Here is an 18947-nt window from a genome sequence, read left to right as displayed (position 1 = left end):
GAACCTGTGGATTATTGATTTGTATTCCACCTCTTCTAATTAATTTTGACAATTTTATTGAGTTAATTCCTCTAGAATGCTAACTTGAAATTGTCCATTGAAATTTAAACAAAGAATACAAAATTGAAAGTAATTAATGGAAAACTCAATGTTAACATAAGTAAATTTTCCTTTGATGATTAATTAAACAAAAGATCACCTGAGGGGGTAAACACTGAATTTTTTTTTTTTAAATCAGATAACCATGCATGAAGAAGGTTAGGAATAATTTCTAAACCTGATTCTTATTTTAAAAAAGGAATAAGCAAAAATGAAAATTAAAAGAAAAAATTACATATGTAAAATTTGAATCTCTGGACTTTTCTTTGGTATTGGCAAAAGTTAAATATAATTGAAATTGGTTTGTTACAAAATAGTAAAATGAAAAATATTTTTATCAAGCTTATGTGTGTGCAGGATTAAGAATAAGCTATTAAATAATACAAGAAGCAATAAAATAGTTCTACCTTAACTTAAATAGGTCAAACACTTAAAAAAGGACAGTGAACTGCAAAAGGATATAGAAAACAAAACCCAAAATTGTTTATAATTAACACATGTAAATGCGTAAGTCAAAGCATATGGATTTAAAGGCTGCAATAAAACCTACTGCATAACATAAATTTTGAAAAGCAAGAATTTCAATGATGGTTTATGATGAAGCAATTATAATCACATAGATAAAACACTAAGAGCAACTAGGTGAGAAACTGATTATTTACCAAAGAATAAAAAAGTCACTATTAAAAATATAAACTTCAAATGGCACAATAATCAAGTTCTTAGAGAAAACCAAACTTCAATATGTCATACAAAATTAAGTTACCAATTTTAAAGCACCTAAGCATTTCAAAGCCAGGCTCCACAAATCCTAAACTTGAGCAATTTTTTTTTTTTTTGGGGGGGAGAGGGGAGGAGAATTTCAAAAAAAATTTCCAAGGCATAAAATGAGAGAGAGAGAGAGAGAGAGAGAGAGAGAGAGAGAGTGTGTGTGTGTGTGTGAGAGTGTGAGTGTGAGTGTGGGGGGACTCAGGAAAAACTGATTACATGCTAGAGAACAAATTACCTTAAATCAAAAATAGCAGAAACCATAAATCCTTTACAAATTCACTCATTCTCTTATGCTAAATTACTTCGTAATCTGTTTAGTCCTCTAAAAAGTACAAGGATTCTATGACTTAATTCATTTTGCACTATCAGAAGAATATTGATGTAAAAAAGATGAGCCTTTGATGAGGGAGATGTTTGGCATTAAAATTTTATAATTTCTCAAAGACAATTCACCTTTTAAATTCTGATCTTAACTGTTTACTGTCCATTTAAAGTTTTCGTAGAATTTTCTGTAAACAAACTAACATAAAGAATTTGTAGAAGATGTTGTATGGAAACAGGCCTCTCAGTTTCAGCTACAATGATATCGATTGTTTGAATACGACTAATATATCTATCGAACTAAGCCAATTCCCAACTTTAATCTAGCTGAAAAATTGAACTCCCTAAATTTCTGGAAGACTAAGGGATTCACTCAAGGATCACTCAAGGAGTTATACACAGATATGGGACCATCCTAATTAGGTTCTTCAAAGTTTTTATCTGATTGGAGCCAGTCCCACTAGAGGAATAAACTCCACTAGGACTTCCCACTGTTGGATATGGGGTGGGGAGGTGGGAGGGTGTAATTTGGAAGGACTAGCACTTTTGGTTTCACCCATGACTCCAAGAAGCTATACCAGCGACAGGGACCACATCTCGGCAGATGGGCTAAACCAGGCTAGGTCTAAACTGATGGACCACAAACCTGTCATGACTCAGAGAGATGTCTATCCTGAGCCAGATCTCCCCATGTGTAACAGGCAGTTAAAAATAATCTGTTCCAATGGCCAAAGCAGCAGCCAAAAAAGATACCATGAGGACAAGATGCAGCAATAGGACAAGAACCATATAACATAACCTTAACTTCTTTTTCCCCAGTATATTGTTTCTCCCTGTTGCACAGTTCTCATGATTGAAACCCAACAGTTTCTCAAAGGATTACTCAAAGGCAATCCTTTTGGCAGATTATATGTCTCCATTTTATACATCTCAAGAGAGTAATGACATATTTCAAGAAATCAAGAAAGGGGGTGGGTGGGAGGGTTAGCAGTCAGCCAACAAGGCTTTCATTCAATAGTGTAATGGTCAAAATATGGTCTAATATGAAGTATTAATTGTGAAAGCCTATTAACTCTCAATAACCTCAAAAAAGCAATTACCTAGTAAAATTTGATACTAACATGAATGAAAATATGTCTGTACTGATGATCATTCAGTCATCTTTTTTGGTAATAAAGTCCAAGACTCCCTCCTCCCCCAATAACTGTAATACCTACCATCCCTCCAAAGACTTTGAGAATCAATCCCTGAAAGTGGAATCATCTCTAAAACAAGCTACCTTTGTATAAATTTGACCTATTTCTGAGGGAAGAAAAATTTGGAGCTCAAAATTTTACAAAAATTAATTTTGAAAATTATCTTTACATGTAATTGGGGGGAAAAAAACACTATTAAGTTAAAAAAAAAAAAAAAAGAAAATACACACATACAAACAACAACAACAACAACAACAAAAGTAAAACATACCCTTCACTTCAAGATGAAATATTATTTGGTAATCCTAAGTGTGCTGATGTTCACTTCTGTGCAATACAGGTTTCCATGTGTCTTTTCCTTTACTGATCCAAACTCCAGAAACTTAAGTGCCATCTCAGATAAATCACTACAGGTACTTCATAAATGCAATTTTAATATGTTTTACCTTTCAAAAGTATCTCTTTAAAAGCTCCTTCAGATAGCAACTGTACTCTATTCCTCCATATTACAAAACACGATAGGACAAAGATATATGCTAAATGAAATATTTGTTAAGCAAAGAATAGGAACTCAAGGAGAAACCCAATACTTTGTTTTACTTTCAATCATCAATTCAGTTTCATAATACCTTTTGACACCTAATTATTTTCTGGGTAATAGTCAAGAAAAGAAATGCTAGGCAATGGAATACCATCACCATAGCAGATATTTAGTGTTTACAATTTTTCTAAGTGATTTCAGGAGAATTATCTTCTTCAAACGCCAGACCTGATTTAAATATCTTCACAGAATTCACCAGCTTAGTGGGGTATCTGTACTTTTACTTACCCTGAGCTTGGAGAAGTTTAAGAGTAGCCTCAGCTCTCGCTCTGGCTTCTCTCTGGGATTTTGTTAAAAGCTTGCCTTCCTTTTTCAAACGTTCTTTTCTTTCTTTTTCTTTTTGCTTTTTTCTTTCCCTCTTTTCCTGCTCTAATCGTTCCTGTTGAAAATGGTATAAGAGAAGTTTTGCCATTAAAACTAAATAAATAAAAGCATGATTTAAGATCAGAATACTGTATGTATGCATTCTAGTTGACACAGATTACAGCAGGTCCCCCCTCAAGAGGTCCCATTTTCTCACTAGCAAAATTTTGGGAGTTGGATTAGATTTGTAAGTTCTAAATGTCCTATGAAACCAGAAACTAGCATTTGTCACTAGTCATATTTAAATATAATCAAAACATAAGGGTGTAAACCATAAATAATTATAATTCAGCCCTTTCATTTTAAAAATGAGGGAACTAAAAATTCAAGAGGCAAAGTTACTAGATAGCATCGCCATCAGCACAGAACAACTTCCATGATTAGCGTTTCATACAGATCTTTTAAAGTCTGAAAATAGCTTTTAATACAGCACCTCATTTGAATCTCACAACATGCTAAATTATGACAAGAGACTCAGAAAGATTATATAATGCGTTGAGGGGAATGGGAGCAGAGGGGGTTGGAGGGGTAGAGGGGGATGCAGCCAGGGAAGGCTGGGAAGAAAAATGGTTATAATAAAGATGTGGGTTTTTTCTAAAGACAAGTCTAACTTTCTACTCAGTATACCAGATTGGTACAAGGTAGTAAATTGATCATCTTAACATGTGAAGAATCTAAACTAAAATATTTTAAATAACATGCATGAATATTCATGAGTAATGATTTGAAAATGTGAATGTATCCTTATGTATCAAGTATGAATCATATTCTTTCATATAAAAAACTTTTATGTTAACTTTCTCAAGTAGAGGTAGGGACCTGATAGGGGTTAAGACACATATCTATCAGTCATAAAGGTTTTTCAAATCATCTGGTGAACCAAGACTTGAAATTCAATCATAATTTTTTTTAAAGACAGTATAAATTTAATGGCTTTTGAGAAATCTTGCAAAATATTAATTACTTCACTAAGAGTTAAAGAAACTACACATAACCTGAATACATACCTCTTCCTTACGCTTAGCTTCTAACTCTTCAAGTCGTCGGATACGTTCTTCCTCTTCTCTCTTCTGTCTTTCTTCCTCTTCTTTAAGCTTAGCAAGGGCTTCCTGCATCGCTTTAACAGTAGCTTTGCTAGGACCTTTTTTCTTTTCTTTCTCCTCCTTTTCTCCTTTCTTTTTTTTCTTATCTTTCTTCTTCTTGTCACTTTCATTATCATCAGCTAATAGAAAAGAAAAAAAAATATAATTCCAGTAAAAACTCTTAAAACATAAATTACAAGGACTTTTCTTTTTCATTGGCAAAAATGAAATTAGTTTTCTTCAACATGTAAAATTAAAACACATATACATTGTTTCCCTTTAAGATTTAACAAACTATTTGATCATAGAAACAAAAATAATCATATCTTCAAAATCAACAATCCTATTATTGGAAATTAATTCTGTTCATTTTTTTTTGTTGTTTATTTATTGTGTAAATGCTCAATACCAAACAAAAAGGGGAGGGGGGGGCAGAGTAATCCCAAAAACTTAATGATCAAATTGTGGTACATTAATATTATGATATATAATCAAATCAAGACTAAGAAGTATTTGATATATAAAGAAATCAGTAAAGATCTTTGCCCAATATTGCAAAGTAAAAACAGTAAAAATACAAGAACAGAGTACACACCAACAACAATCATATAAAAAAGAAGAGTTAATGACAAAAGAACCAGTGTACAAAGAATCACTTGGAATGACTGAATGTCATGCAATGAAATTGGCTTAACTGTTGTTAAGTCAAATTTGGTTACAGCAACATTCAATATTATGGTTTTAATGTTATTAAATGTAAAAATAACATATTTAATGGCCATAAAATTTTATGAAATTTTTGAAACTTAAAAACTGATTTCCAAGAACTATCAGGTATCAAAGTATATTGAAAAGTGTGTTTTTGCGTGTGTGGAAGGGGAGGAGGGGAGAGAATGACAAGAAGAGCAAGAGGAACAAGCACTTATAGTAAGTTGGCTCTCTAACACTGAAAGAACATACAGAAACCTATGTTCTCTAATTTTAAGGCTCAGGAAACTTTTCTATCAGTATAACTCTGGGGAAGTTAATTAACCTAGAATCTCCACTCTTTATCAGTAATAGAAATGCTAATACTCCACCTCCTCACAGATTGTGGTGGGGAAAGTGTTTTATAAAACTTAAAGCATTTACCAAAAAAAAAAAAAAAAAAAAAAAAGGTCTGAAGAGAGAGAAAATGAGCAGAGATAGGGAAGGTGAGAGGGGGACAGGGAAAAAGGGAAAGAGGATAAATAAGAAAATAATTAAGAGAATGCAAATGAAAACGATTCCAAGATTATATTTTACTTTTAATAATGATGAATTTTTTAAAATGGGGAGGGGAGGAGAGAAGATCCTACATTTTTATGTAGTGGTAAAGAACTGGAAACGGAAGGAGAACACATTCCTGACATATGGATAAAATCAAACATTACTAGGCTAGGGGAAAAAATGAGACAATTTCAGAGAAAGTGAAGACCTGTACAAACTGATACAGAGTGAAATGAACAGAAAATAATTTATACTAAAATAATTATAAAAATGAACAATTTCAAGATAATAATTCTCATTAATTGAACAATCAATCAAGACTCCACAGGACCAATACTGAAAATTACTAACAGTCTTCCTGGAAGAAAAATGATAAAATCAAAAACATATACAGAATGAGACTCAATTTTTGAACAAAATCAATAAGGAGATTGTTCACTATACATGTTTGTAAACATGCATGTTATGTATGTTTCTTCCCACACTCCCACCCCTTTTCCAATGGGGAAAAAAGTGGGAAGGAGGGAGAAATATGGCAATTGTCAAGTTTTGGCAATTTTTTTTTTCCAGTTGTGATCCCACTAATAAATTTAAGTGCCATATAAATGATAGTGACCACTAGAAAAATCTATAAATTCAAAATCAGACACTTTTAAAAACCATTATTTCATAATGAAATACTCAATAGTAAAAACCAAGAATAAAGGTTTCCTGGAAAAAAAACAAAAACAAAAACCAAAAAAAACTAAGACTATTTTGCAAATAACTGGTCCAACAAAAGAATTGTTTGTGTATGTAAATTACTGGTAAGATCAAATTCTTACAAACATACACAAGTCTTACAAATACACACAAAATACCACCTGTATTTTTTTCTTTCCTTCCTAAGATCACCAACCTTCAGCAATTGTGAGAGTATCTCCCTTTTCTTCTGAGACAGGAGTTGGTCCAACATCAAGAGCCACTCTGGATTTTAATGCATCATCCTCTGGTTTCTTTTGAGTTTCTTTCTGCTTTGTTTGCTCTTTTTTACCAGTTTCAGATTCTTCTTTTTCTTTCAATTTTCTCAATTTTGCTTTTTCTTCATCTCGCTTTTTTCGCTCTCGTTCTTTTTTTTCTGCCTTCTTTTGTGCCACTGTTTTAATTTTGAAAGAAGAGTCATCATCTTCATTACCACTTTCAATATGAAGAGCTGATTTACTTTTCTGAATCTTTTTCTGTGCTTTTCTGGATTGAGAGAAGTCATCGGAATCATCACCACTACCACCTGATGAATCTGCCCTGGTCCGAGCTTTACCTTTCTTAAGGCTCTCTTCATCCTCTTCTGATCCCTCTACTTTTTTATTTGACTTCTGAGTTTTCCCTTTACCCTTCTTAGAAAGTTTATCAAAATTATCATCTTCACTTCCAGAAAGGGGTTCAATTTTTGTTTTGGAGCCCTTTTTTGATTTTGATTCTTTCTCCTCTGCTTCTTCACTATCATCATCCAAACTTTGTTTTTTGCCCTTTTGCCCTTTCTTTTTTCTTTCTTGCTTTGAAGTACTGAATTCTTCTTCATTATTTTCTGCTGCCTAGAAATTTGAAATTATTAAACATATTAGTGATTACCTCAAAATTCATGCCAAATTTCTTTTTTGAAAGAAAGTTAAATGACAAATGGATGTATCAAAAATTTCTCAACCCCATAAACAGCACACTCCAAAGAGCTTGATGGTGGTTCTCACCATACAACAGATTCAGCATTTCCTCTAGAGGAAATATAAAGGCACAGAAAAAGAAAAAAAAAAAAAGCCACTTTATGTAGCTTAATGATTTTCTCCGATTTCTCTCTAAAAACTGAACACATTAAAAAAAAAAAAAGGAAAAGGCTTTCCTGAATTTTTACATTTAAAAAATTAATAGTATTTTATTTTTCAAATACATATAAGATTGTTTTCAACATTTATTTTTGTAAAATTTTGAGTTCCCTAATTTTTTCCTCCTTCCCTCCTTTACTTCTCTCCTCCTCAAGACAGCAAGCAATCTGATATACATGTATCATTTTAAATATATTTTCATATTATTCACATTTGGAAAGAAATCAAGAGGGAAAAGTCATGAAAAGGGAAAAAAAAGTAAAATAAGTATAATTCCATCTACATTCAGTCTCTATAGATGCAGATGGCATTTTCTGTCCCAAGTCTATTAGAATTGTCTTGCATCAGTGGATTGCTGAGAAGAACTAAGTTTATCATAGTTGGTTGTTACATAATCTTGCAGTTACTGTATACAAACAAACGTTCTAGTTCTACTCAGTTCATGCAGCAGCATTATCTAAGTCTTTCCAGGCCTTTCTGAAATCAGTCTGCTCATCATTTCTTATTATCATTTCTTGATAACAACGTGATTTCGTATAGAAAAATGATATTCCATTAAGTTCAAATACCATCACTTCTTCAGCCATTCCCAAATGAATTGGTATGCACTTAATTTCCAATTCCTTGCCACCAAAAAAAAAAAGTCTACTACATTGAGCATGTATGGTCCTTTTCCACGTGGGTCAACATTAACTTAACATAAATTTGACTCTGTTATCTTTATACTTTAGAAATGAGGGTTTTATCAGAAAAAATAACTATAAAACACAATGAATTAAAAATAGGCAAGGAGAAAGCAGAATTATCATTAATATGATGGTGTTATATAGGGGATCTTAGAGTCAACTAAAAACTACTTAAAACAATTAAAAACTTTACCAAAGTTGTAGGATAAAAAATAAATCCACATAAATCAACAGCATTTCTATATATTTAACAGCAAAGACTAGCAACAAGAGAGAAAGAGAAATTCCATTTAAAATAACTGTAGACATCTTCATGCTAAGACAAACCCAGGAATTTTATGAACACAATTACAAAACACTTTTAACACAGTTAAAGCCATAGTTAAACAAGTGGAAAAATATCAATCACTCTCTTGATTAGACTCGCTAATTAATGTCAGTTTTACCTAAATTAATCTATTTATTCAGTGTCATATCAATGTATTGTTCAAAAAGTCTATTTCATAGAGCTAGAAATAAAATTCATCTAGGGGAAAAAAAAGCAAAAGATCAAGATTATCAAGGGAATTAATGGGGGGGAGGAAGCAAAAGTAGGGCCTAAATTAAGATTATTAAAGGATCAGTAGGATACGTTAGGTACAGAAGACAATAGTCAATGACTATAGTAAATCTATTGTTTGATAAACCCAGACTTGTGAGATAAGAACAAAAATTGCAGGGAAAACTGGAAACTAATATTGCAATAATTAGGCATAGACCAAGATATAGTCAATTTAGACTAACTAAACAACATTATGAAATGCAAATTGGTTAATATGATTATATTAATAGATTTTTGCACAAACAAAAAGTGTCAAAATTAAAAAGGGAAGCAGCAAGCTGGGAAACAATTTTTACATCCAATGTTTCTGATAAGGATCTCATTTCTAAAATATATATAGTAGGGACTCTTAACCTGGAGTTCATAAACTCAATTTATAAAAATATTTTAAAAATATATTTAACATAATTTGTTTCTATTGTGATGCTATGTATTTTATGCATTTAAAAACATTATTTTGATTGAGTCTACAGCTTTCAGATTGCCAAAGGGGTATACAACACACAAAAAAAGAACCCTTGTTCCAAGGGAAAAGACTTAAAAGTGGGTGCATGTAATAGCAATGCTGTGCAATGATCAACTTTGATAAACTGAGCTCTTCTCAGCAACACATTTCATCTAAGACAATTCCAACAGACACATGATAAAAGATATTATCCACGTCTAGAGAAAGAAATATATATTTTCACCTTTTGTTTCCTTGTGGTTTTCCCCTTTTCTTCTAATTCTTCTATCACAATATGACCAATGTGGAAATAAATTTAATATGACTGTATATGCTGTCTTGGTGGGGATTGGGGAGAAAAACCTTTTGAACTCAATTTTATAAAAGGGAATGTTGAAAACTACCTGTAACTGTAAAAAATAAAGTATTGGAGGAAAGAAAATGTATACACAAAGATCATTTTACTTCTGTGTTTTCTATAAAAGAGAATTACTTCTATGAGAAATGACAAAAGAAGCAATTTCAAAGTATAAGCTATCTGAAAGCAACACCTGAGTCTCCCCCTCCCCTTTCTTTGTGGTGCTTAGCAGAGTGCTTGATTTACTTAGTTATTTGCCAACTTGACCTAAGAAGACATGCATTAACTGACACAAAGTGAAATGAATAAAATTAGAGAACTTAAGACAATTAATGATGTCACAAAGAAAATAAATTTGTACTCAAAATACAAGAATGAGACATACATTTTTGTACACAGCAAATGTGAAGCTGTTAGAGAGGAGGGAAGTAGCTATAATGTTGCACCATGCAAGCCTCCCGACTCTTCTTAGCCCCTACCTCCCTAACAACCCATCCCCAGAAATTGGGTCACTAAAAGATTTAAACACAAAAAAAACCAAGGCTTAAAAAAAAAAAAAAAAATACCCCACACCAAATCACAGACAAGTAGGGCAACTCTTGAAGGCTAAATAATTAATATAATTTACTTCTTTTAAAAAAAGCAAGATAAAGATAATAAATTAATAGTTTTACATATAACTTTTTCTATTCTACTTTTCCTAGCAAAATGTTCACCTCTTTTTTTTGTATTGAAAATCCAGAAAATTAAGGGGGGAAGCTCCAACAATTTACAGACCAGGTATTACAGAACTAAAATGCAATAAACCGAAATGAAATACAAGAAATGACAAAGCAAGAGAAAATTCAAATTAGTCATAATGAGTTCTAATTACCTTGTACAGAAAAACTGTATTCTGGGGCATAAAAGAGCTAGCTAACTGAACAGGGGTGAATGTTGAAGGACTAACAATGCTCTTTAGAAAATTTTGTAGAATATCAATGGTACATCAAGGCTGAAGAAGAGTCAAGAATATCAAAGGTATTGACAGATATATGTGAAAGTGGCCTAAACATACCAAAACCCTTGCAGGCTATGTTATAAAATAGTAAGCAAAACAATCTGGTACTAAAAATGAGTAATAGATGAGGGAAATAGAATAAGTATGTAAAGCACAGTAATAAATGACCATAATAATCTACTGTTTGATAAACCCAAAGACCCAAATCTTTGGAACTGTAAGTGAAAACAATTTGGCAGAAATCAGGTACATATTAAGACAGGGATCCTCAAACTACTGCCTGTGGGCCAGATGCAGCAGCTGAGGACAATTATCCCCCTCACCTGGGGCTATGAAGTTTCTTTATTTAAAGGCCCACAAAACAAAGTTTTTGTTTTTATTATAGTCCGGCCCTCCAACAGTCTGAGGGACAGTGACCTGGCCCCCCTATTTAAAAAGTTTGAGGACACCTGGACTGAGATCTTACATTGCATATCCAGATAAGATCAGAGTGGATACATAACTTGAACATAAAGGGTGATAACTATAAATTATTAGGATAAGTAAATTTATGAAGAGAAAAATATATGATCAAACAGAGCATTATAAGATGTAAAATGGATGGCTTTGATCATATTTCTAAGAAGTTTTTGCACAATACAACCAAGATTAGGAATAATAAATTGAGAAAAATTTTTTTCTGAAAAAGGCAGTATTTCTCAAATATATAGAGAACTGAACCAAATTTATAATATAATTTATTCATCCATTGATAACTGTTAAAAGATATAAGCAGACAGTTGTCAAACAAAGAAATCAAAGTCTCCATAAACATATAGAAAAATGTGCTAAATCATTATTAATTAGAGAAATGCAAATTAAAACAACTCTAAGGTACCACCAAACAATTATTAGTTTGGCAAATATGACAGAAAAGAAGAAATGATACATTTTGGAGAGACATGGGAAAATTGAAACAAGATAACATAATTGTTAGAGTGATGAACTAATCCAACCATCCTGGGGAGCAAGTTGGAACTATGCCCAAAAGGCTAAATATGTATAACCAATAATACCAATACAAGGTCTATATTCCAAAGAAGTAAACAAATGAATAAATACGACTAAAACTATAGTTATCCTCCACATTGCGACTTTATCTCCTGCAGTTTTGATAGTCAGCAAAAGAAATTAAATAAGAATTTTGGGAAAGCTGCAGATGTGTGAAGGACAGTAGATAAAACAGAAAAGTTCTAGAAACTCAGAAATACATAAAACGTATAATGTAAAGTATAAACCCAAGTTTTACAATAAGATATTGTAAACACCCTATAAAGGAAAATTATCATTTCTTACAAGGTGAGGGCCAAAAAATTTTACACAGATTTTTAAAATCCCTAAGGCTGCACACCTCCCCCTATGGAGGGGACAATTGCATCTGTGCAAAAATTAAAAAAAATAAGCACTTTTTATGGTGGTAGAAACTTGGAATTGGAAATCATGGGGATCAACAACTGAAGAATACCTGAACAAATTGTCTCATGGATTGTAATTGAATACTACTGGACTTTAAGAAATGATAAGCAGACTACTGGACTTATACACCAAGGAGATACTAAAGAAGGGAAAGGGACCTGTTTGTGCCAAAATGTTTGTGGTGGCTAGAAACTGGAAAATGAATGGATGCCCATCAATTGGAGAATGGTTGGGTAAATTGTGGTATATGAATGTTATGGAATATTATTGTTCTGTAAGAAACGACCAGCAGGATGAATACAGAGAGGCTTGGAGAGACATGAACTGATGCTAAGTGAAATGAGCAGAACCAAGAGATCATTATATACATCAACAACGATACTGTATGATTTATTCTGATGGAAGTGGATTTCTTTGACAAAGAGACCTAACTCAGTTTCAATTGATCAATGATGGACAGAAACAGCTACACCCAAAGAAAAAAAAACACTGGGAAATGAATGTAAACTGTTTGCATTTTTGTTTTTCTTTCCGGGTTATTTTTATCTTCTGAATCCAATTCTCCCTGTGCAACAAGAGAACTGTTTGGTTCTGCACACATATATTGTATCTAGGATATACTATGACATATTCAACATATATAGGACTGCTTGCCATCTAGGGGAGGGGATGGAGGGTAGGAGGGAAAAATTGGAACAGAAGTGAGTGCAAGGGATAATGTTGTAAAAAAAATTACCCTGGTATGGGTTCTGTCAATAAAAAGTTATTATAATTAAAAAAATTAAAATTAAAATTAAAAAAAAAAAAAGAAAGAAAAATGATAAGCAGGATGGTTTCAGAAAAATCTGGAAAAACCCAAACTCATGCAAAAAGTAACTGGAACCAGAACATTATACCACAGCTAGCTATTCTTAGCAAGACAATGATCTAAGACAATTTCAAAGGACTCAAGATAAAAAATAAAATCCTAGCCATATCCAGAGAAAAAACTGATGGGGTCTGAATGAAAATTGAAGCATACTTCATTTTCATTTTTGTTTTTGGTCTGTGTCTTTCACATATGTAAATATTTTGCATGGTTGCTTCTCAAAACTTTTTTTAAAATGCTTAAAATTTTGTTGTCATGCATTAGGAGGAAAAAAGGAAAGATATTATTTTAACTGAATTTTAAATTGTCTTTACTTATAATTGGGGGAAAAGATTATTAACAAATAATCATAAATAAATAAAAATAAAAGACTAAAGGGCAAATAGTACATTTTCAAAAAAGAGAAATATGTGAATCCTATAAAATATAAGCTAATGTTGTGACATTGAATATTTCTAGAATATATTATTGAAGGAATGGAATCATCAAGGAGATCAAGAATGGTAAGCAAGCCATGCAAAACCCAAATCAATTATATTTCCTTTTCTGAGAAGGATTTATTGGATTGGTAGAAGAGGGGAATTTTATAGGTAGAGTTCTCTAGGATTTTAATCAAACACTTAAAATTGTTTCTGGACAAGATGAAAAGAACAGCTGGAACACAGCAATTAGAAGACGTAATGACTATTAATAAATGAGATGGGGGAAGCAGTAGTTACTAAGTTTTAGTGCTATTCAACACTTTAATCAGTAATTCAGACAAGGGCAGACTTGGAAAATATCAATTTACAGATGACTCAAATCTGACTACACATTAGATGACAGTCACATAGACATAACTGGGCACAAATATCCTCTAATGTTGCCAAAAAACAGATCAGACAGCTTCTGCGATGATAACCACCATTATTAGAGAATCCATCCCAATCCTAACTTTAGAAAGTTGTGTTGGAAAGCTTTCCTTCAGATCAAGCCAAAATTGGTTTCTGAACAATGTCTCTCCATTCCTACTCCTTTAAAAGAAAAAGCCTATTCCATCCCTATTTCAACTTATCAATGCAAGAATGATCATATTTTTTATATCTGATTAATAAAGCCTTAAATTTATCTTATGTTGATTTACTATTTTTATCTTCCCATGAATTGTCTAGACATATCCTTTAAATATGGATATGTCTAGGAACTTCTCCAATAGGTTGCCTTTTTTAAAGGTTTGTATTCAAGAAAAATATCTTGTCTTTTTTGTATTTAAGGAAAATCAAATTTAACCTTGTAATTTCTTTTCTTAAATTTTAACATACCACTGGTTGGAATTAGGATCTCAAAATATAAGAACAGTGAAATATAAGTGCTAATTTAAGTACTAAGAACAAATTTGAGTGTTGGGAAGATTTTACTAGTTCATGTAGGAAAAAAATCTTGAGATTTTAGTGGAGTACAAAGTAATTTGAGGTAATCTAATAAGAAAAAAGATCTTAGCAAGGTTTTACCTTCAGTGAATTAATAAGATGTAAAATGTGCATTACATTATCTATATCTAGATCAAGCTCTTTTGTCTGTAAATTTGGGTTTTTTAAAAATTATATTTTGATAACTAAGCCAGTGTAATTTCTTTCCTTGGTATCCAATTTTTTAATCTATTATTTACTGTTTCATATTATCAAGTTGTTGGAGTTCTTTGTCCTCCAAAATACTTATAAACAAAAATACTCCTCCAAAACAATTAATTTTGTAAGTGTGGAGAAACAAAGTAAGGCCAATTCAACACATTTATTTAATGTATTTAGAATTTTAATACTAAGAAGGAGTGCAAAAATTTCACTAGCCTTCCAAAAACGTATATAACATCAATAAAGTCAAAAACTCCTAGCACCAGCCCTGAAATCAGAAGGACCCGAGTTCAAATCTGGCCTCAGACACTTAACACTTCCTAGCAGTATGACTCTGTACAAATCATTTAACCACAATTGCCCCAGCCAAAAAAAAAAAAACCCTGCTTCATCTAGCCAGTATGTATCCTGTTCATTTCTGAGGACATTTTTGGGAAAGATGTTTCACAAAATGGAAAACAACTAAGGAAGTGTAGGGCACTGCAAGATATGCCATAAAAGATCAAGAGAAGGAACTTCTTGGTAATATTTGGAGACATTATGACTGCTTAAAGGGCAGTACTGTAGAAGAAAGATTGAACTCTTCCTAGGGGGAAAAAAAACTGATCAACAATAGGAATATATTGCAAAGAAGTATGTTTAAATCAGATATATCCCAAAGTAAAATGGACTTATTAAGGTAAAAGACCCTGGTATCCCTTTCAATTGACAGGTAATAAAATTTCTACCATATGAAAAGCAATACAAATTTCTTAGAAATACATGAAAAGGCATTGATTCAACATATCTAATAAAAAAAATGATTATAAAGAAAGCCCAATTTCAAGAACCTGAAGGGAAACATGTAACTTGGAGGAAAAAATTCATTTAATCACTGAATCTGAGACTACTGAACTAAAAGTAAGGGAATATCCAATAATTTTAATAATTATCTGAAATTTATATAAATTAGTTTAAAGTAGTTTTTGTCTCCTAGTAAAACTAGACACAAATTAGTAAGATTTGTTGTGAATTAACAATTCCACATTTTACTTAGTGGCTTGTAGGCTATTTAGAAGAATCAAGGTAATTCACTACGCAAGAAGAAGACAAGTCTTTCACCTTTACTGTAGTAGTTTCTCGGTCAATTTTGACTCCCTGTGCTTCTAAAGACAACTCTTCAAGCTCTTTCAGGATATCATCCTCACTAGAAACCAAAACAAATTTTAAGAAGACAGATTAGTAAGTGAATCAAATATAAACACAGCAGAAATTATTATTATTTTAAATAACATGCTTATACCCTTTGATCCAGCAGTGTCTCTACTGGGCCTGTAATCCAAAGAGATCATAAAAAAGGGAAAAGGACCCACATGTGCAAAAATGTTTGTAACAATCCTTTTTGGAGTGGCAAGGAACTGGAAACTGAGTGGATACCCATCATTTGGGGAATGGCTGAACAAATTATGGCATATGACTGCTATGGAATATTACTGTTCTATAAGAAATATATATATATAAGAAATGATCAGCAGGATGATTTCAGAAAGTCCTGAAAGTTCAGAAAGACTTATATGAACTGATACTAAGTGAAGTGAGTAAAAACCAAGTGAACATTGTACATGGCAACAAGATTATATGATGATCAATTCTGACGGACGTGGTTCTTTTCTACAATGAGGAGATTCAGACCAGTTCCAATGGTCTTGTGATGGAGAGAGCCATCTGCATTCAGAGGGCTATGGGGACTGAATGTGGATCACAACATAGTATTTTCACCTTTTTTGTTGTTGTTTGCTTGCTTTTTGTTTTCTTTCTCATTTTTTTCCTTTTTGATCTGATTTTTCTTGTGCAGCATGATAATTGTGGAAATATGTTTAGAAGAATTGTACATGTTTAACATATATTACTTGCTCTCTAGGGGAGAGGGTGAGGGAAGGGAGAGAGAAAAAAATTTTGAACACAAGGTTTTTGCAAAGATGAATGTTGAAAACTATCTTTGCATGTATTTTGAACATAAAAAGCTATTATTCTAAAAATAATAAAATAATATGCTTACTCAAAATCTTGTTTCTTCTTATCCTTTTTCTTTTTACCCTTTGATTTCTGAGGTTCTTGTTCCTTGGCAGCTCCAGCTCCCTCTATTTCTGCAGCCAAGGCTTCAAGATCAATATCATCCTTGGCACTTTAACACACACACACACACACACACACACACACACACACACACACAAAAAAAAGAGGATATAAATGTTAATAAGACATTTCCTTCCATCTGAGAAATTTTTAATTTAATAATAAGTTAGAACTTAAAACAGTCAAGATAAAATGCCAAAATAAAATAATCTACACTAACTAGCATGATACCAAGAAATACTAAAAATAAATGGGGGGGAGGAAAAAGGAGGGATGAACTTGACAATGAACAGTAACTGCAGAATTATTAGACAGGCCTATTTCCTTACAGGAGTTAAGTTCTATTATGACTCATCAAGTGCAAAGGACCCTGGGGTTCTCAAATGCTAAGTCTGCAAAATGGAACCTCTGGGAGGTTCTACAATTTTGCAAAAGCTGCACATATAGTCAGGGCCAAAAATAGGGAGATATGGTAGGGAACATAAGAACAGTGGGCAACAGAGAAATAAAAGATATCAATAAAAATGTAATTTCAAAAAATAAAAAATATTAAGTTGGTCACTAGAGAACTGTTCTGTTGATTACTGAGGTCAAAAATCAGAGCACAAAGGGCTGGGGAATGAAACAAAGGCAGGAAACAAAAGCAGCAAGAACAAATAGCTTAAGAAATTTGGCTGACAAAAGAAAGGTACAGGACAACAGTTATGAGGAATATTAGAATTAGCAAAGGCTTTTTAAACAATCTGATAGAAAGAGAAGGAGGGAGGGAGTGAAACACAAGATTTTGTAAAGATTAATGTTGCAGAATTATCCATGCATGTATTTTGAAAAATAAAAGGCTTAAAAAAAAAAAAAAATCTGAAAACTTGTTTAAAGTTAGAACACAGATATCGAAGTTCATAATTAAGGGAATGTTTTGGAAATAATAAAAAGGAATGGGATTAAGAGTAAATATACATAAGTGCTAAGAAAAAGTTGCCTCATTGCCATAAATGAGGGAGAACGGAGAAGGGCAGGGAGAAGCTATCAAGGAACTTGGGTTCAAAAAGAAAGAAGGGAGATCATATTGAATGTCCTGATTCTCAGTAAAATAAGAAACAAAGTCCTTAGCTTGTTTGAGGGATTGGGATAGAGGGCAGAAAAAAGATATGTGAGGGCTGAGGGAAGAAAATAAGATTTGGAATATAAGAGATTTTTATCCCATTTTTACTCAAATGCCTGCCTTGATATGGTATTAAAATGTTAAAGTTGAATTAAAAAAAGTGCAGTCATCTGAATTGTTTTATTTACACCAGTTCCATTTACCATCAATCACTTAAGAACAGAGGTAGCTACTGGGAGTAATGGAAGGCTGAGATTTGACCAAGAATTATCAATAATAGAACAAAGCAAAGAAGAATTTTATGGTATATAGAGAAATGGGGAAAAGGGGATAAAAAACAGGAATTTCTGGTTAATTTCAGGATCAGGATTAGAAAGGGAAGAAAATGAAATGAAAACAGGGTAACTAGAGATGAGATGAGGCTAAGACAAGTGTAGAAGGGTCAAACAGCAGGACAGAAAGTCAAAAGATTAAGATTTAAGATATGGATAATACGGAGATTCAAGATATGACCACTGCTTTTTCAAGCTAAAATGAAGATATCCATTTCATGGGATTTTAAGGAAATTTAGGTATTCAGTTGTTAGAGATTTGACAGAATGTCAACATGAATTAAAGTTAGGGATAAGAAAGGGCTGGAGTTGGTAAGAAGAGAAAGATGATGAGGCAAATAATGAATTCTGAAAAAGAAAGGAGAAAAATGGTCTGAAGAATAAAACATAATAGTTACCATGATTTGAATAGGATGAAAATTTGACACTATAATCTCTACTAGAAAGACAATATCAGGCATAACAGGCATAAAGTCTAGCATGAATAAGCCAAGGCATGGAAACAAATTTAATTTCACAATAAGTTAGATCAGTTTAGCTCAAAGAATTGGGGGATGAATAATACCAAATTTTAAATTATACTATGAAACTGTAATAGTAAAAACAAATTGGTACTATAGAATCAAATAAGCACATTTGTTTCATAAATTCTTCAGATCTCAGTTACTGCCTCAAGATCTATATGAACAAAACTGCTGGGAAAACTGAAAAGCAGTCTGGCAGAAACAAGGCATAGACCAATATCTCAAACTGTTGGACAAGATAAGCTCAAAAAGAGTACATGTAGACATGAAGATTTATATAAGAAAATTAGTAGAGCATGATAGAAATCTTTCAG

At 32.4% G+C, this 18947-nt stretch overlaps 1 protein-coding gene across 1 annotated transcript in view; it reads right to left on the bottom strand.

The window, feature by feature from the left end:
* Positions 1-18947, bottom strand: part of EIF5B (eukaryotic translation initiation factor 5B) — a 71583-nt gene that overhangs the window by 25346 nt on the left and 27290 nt on the right. Inside the window, exons 2-6 of the mRNA XM_012546151.3 lie at positions 16599-16724; positions 15662-15746; positions 6580-7252; positions 4359-4573; positions 3217-3367 (exon numbers count right to left, since the gene is read on the bottom strand). Coding sequence (XP_012401605.1) covers positions 3217-3367; positions 4359-4573; positions 6580-7252; positions 15662-15746; positions 16599-16724 — 1250 coding nt within the window. The remainder of the gene's footprint in view (positions 1-3216; positions 3368-4358; positions 4574-6579; positions 7253-15661; positions 15747-16598; positions 16725-18947) is intronic.

The sequence above is a fragment of the Sarcophilus harrisii genome, chromosome 3, assembly GCF_902635505.1.
Source record: "Sarcophilus harrisii chromosome 3, mSarHar1.11, whole genome shotgun sequence".
NCBI lineage: Eukaryota > Metazoa > Chordata > Mammalia > Dasyuromorphia > Dasyuridae > Sarcophilus > Sarcophilus harrisii.
This window is presented reverse-complemented; position numbering and strand designations above follow the sequence as displayed.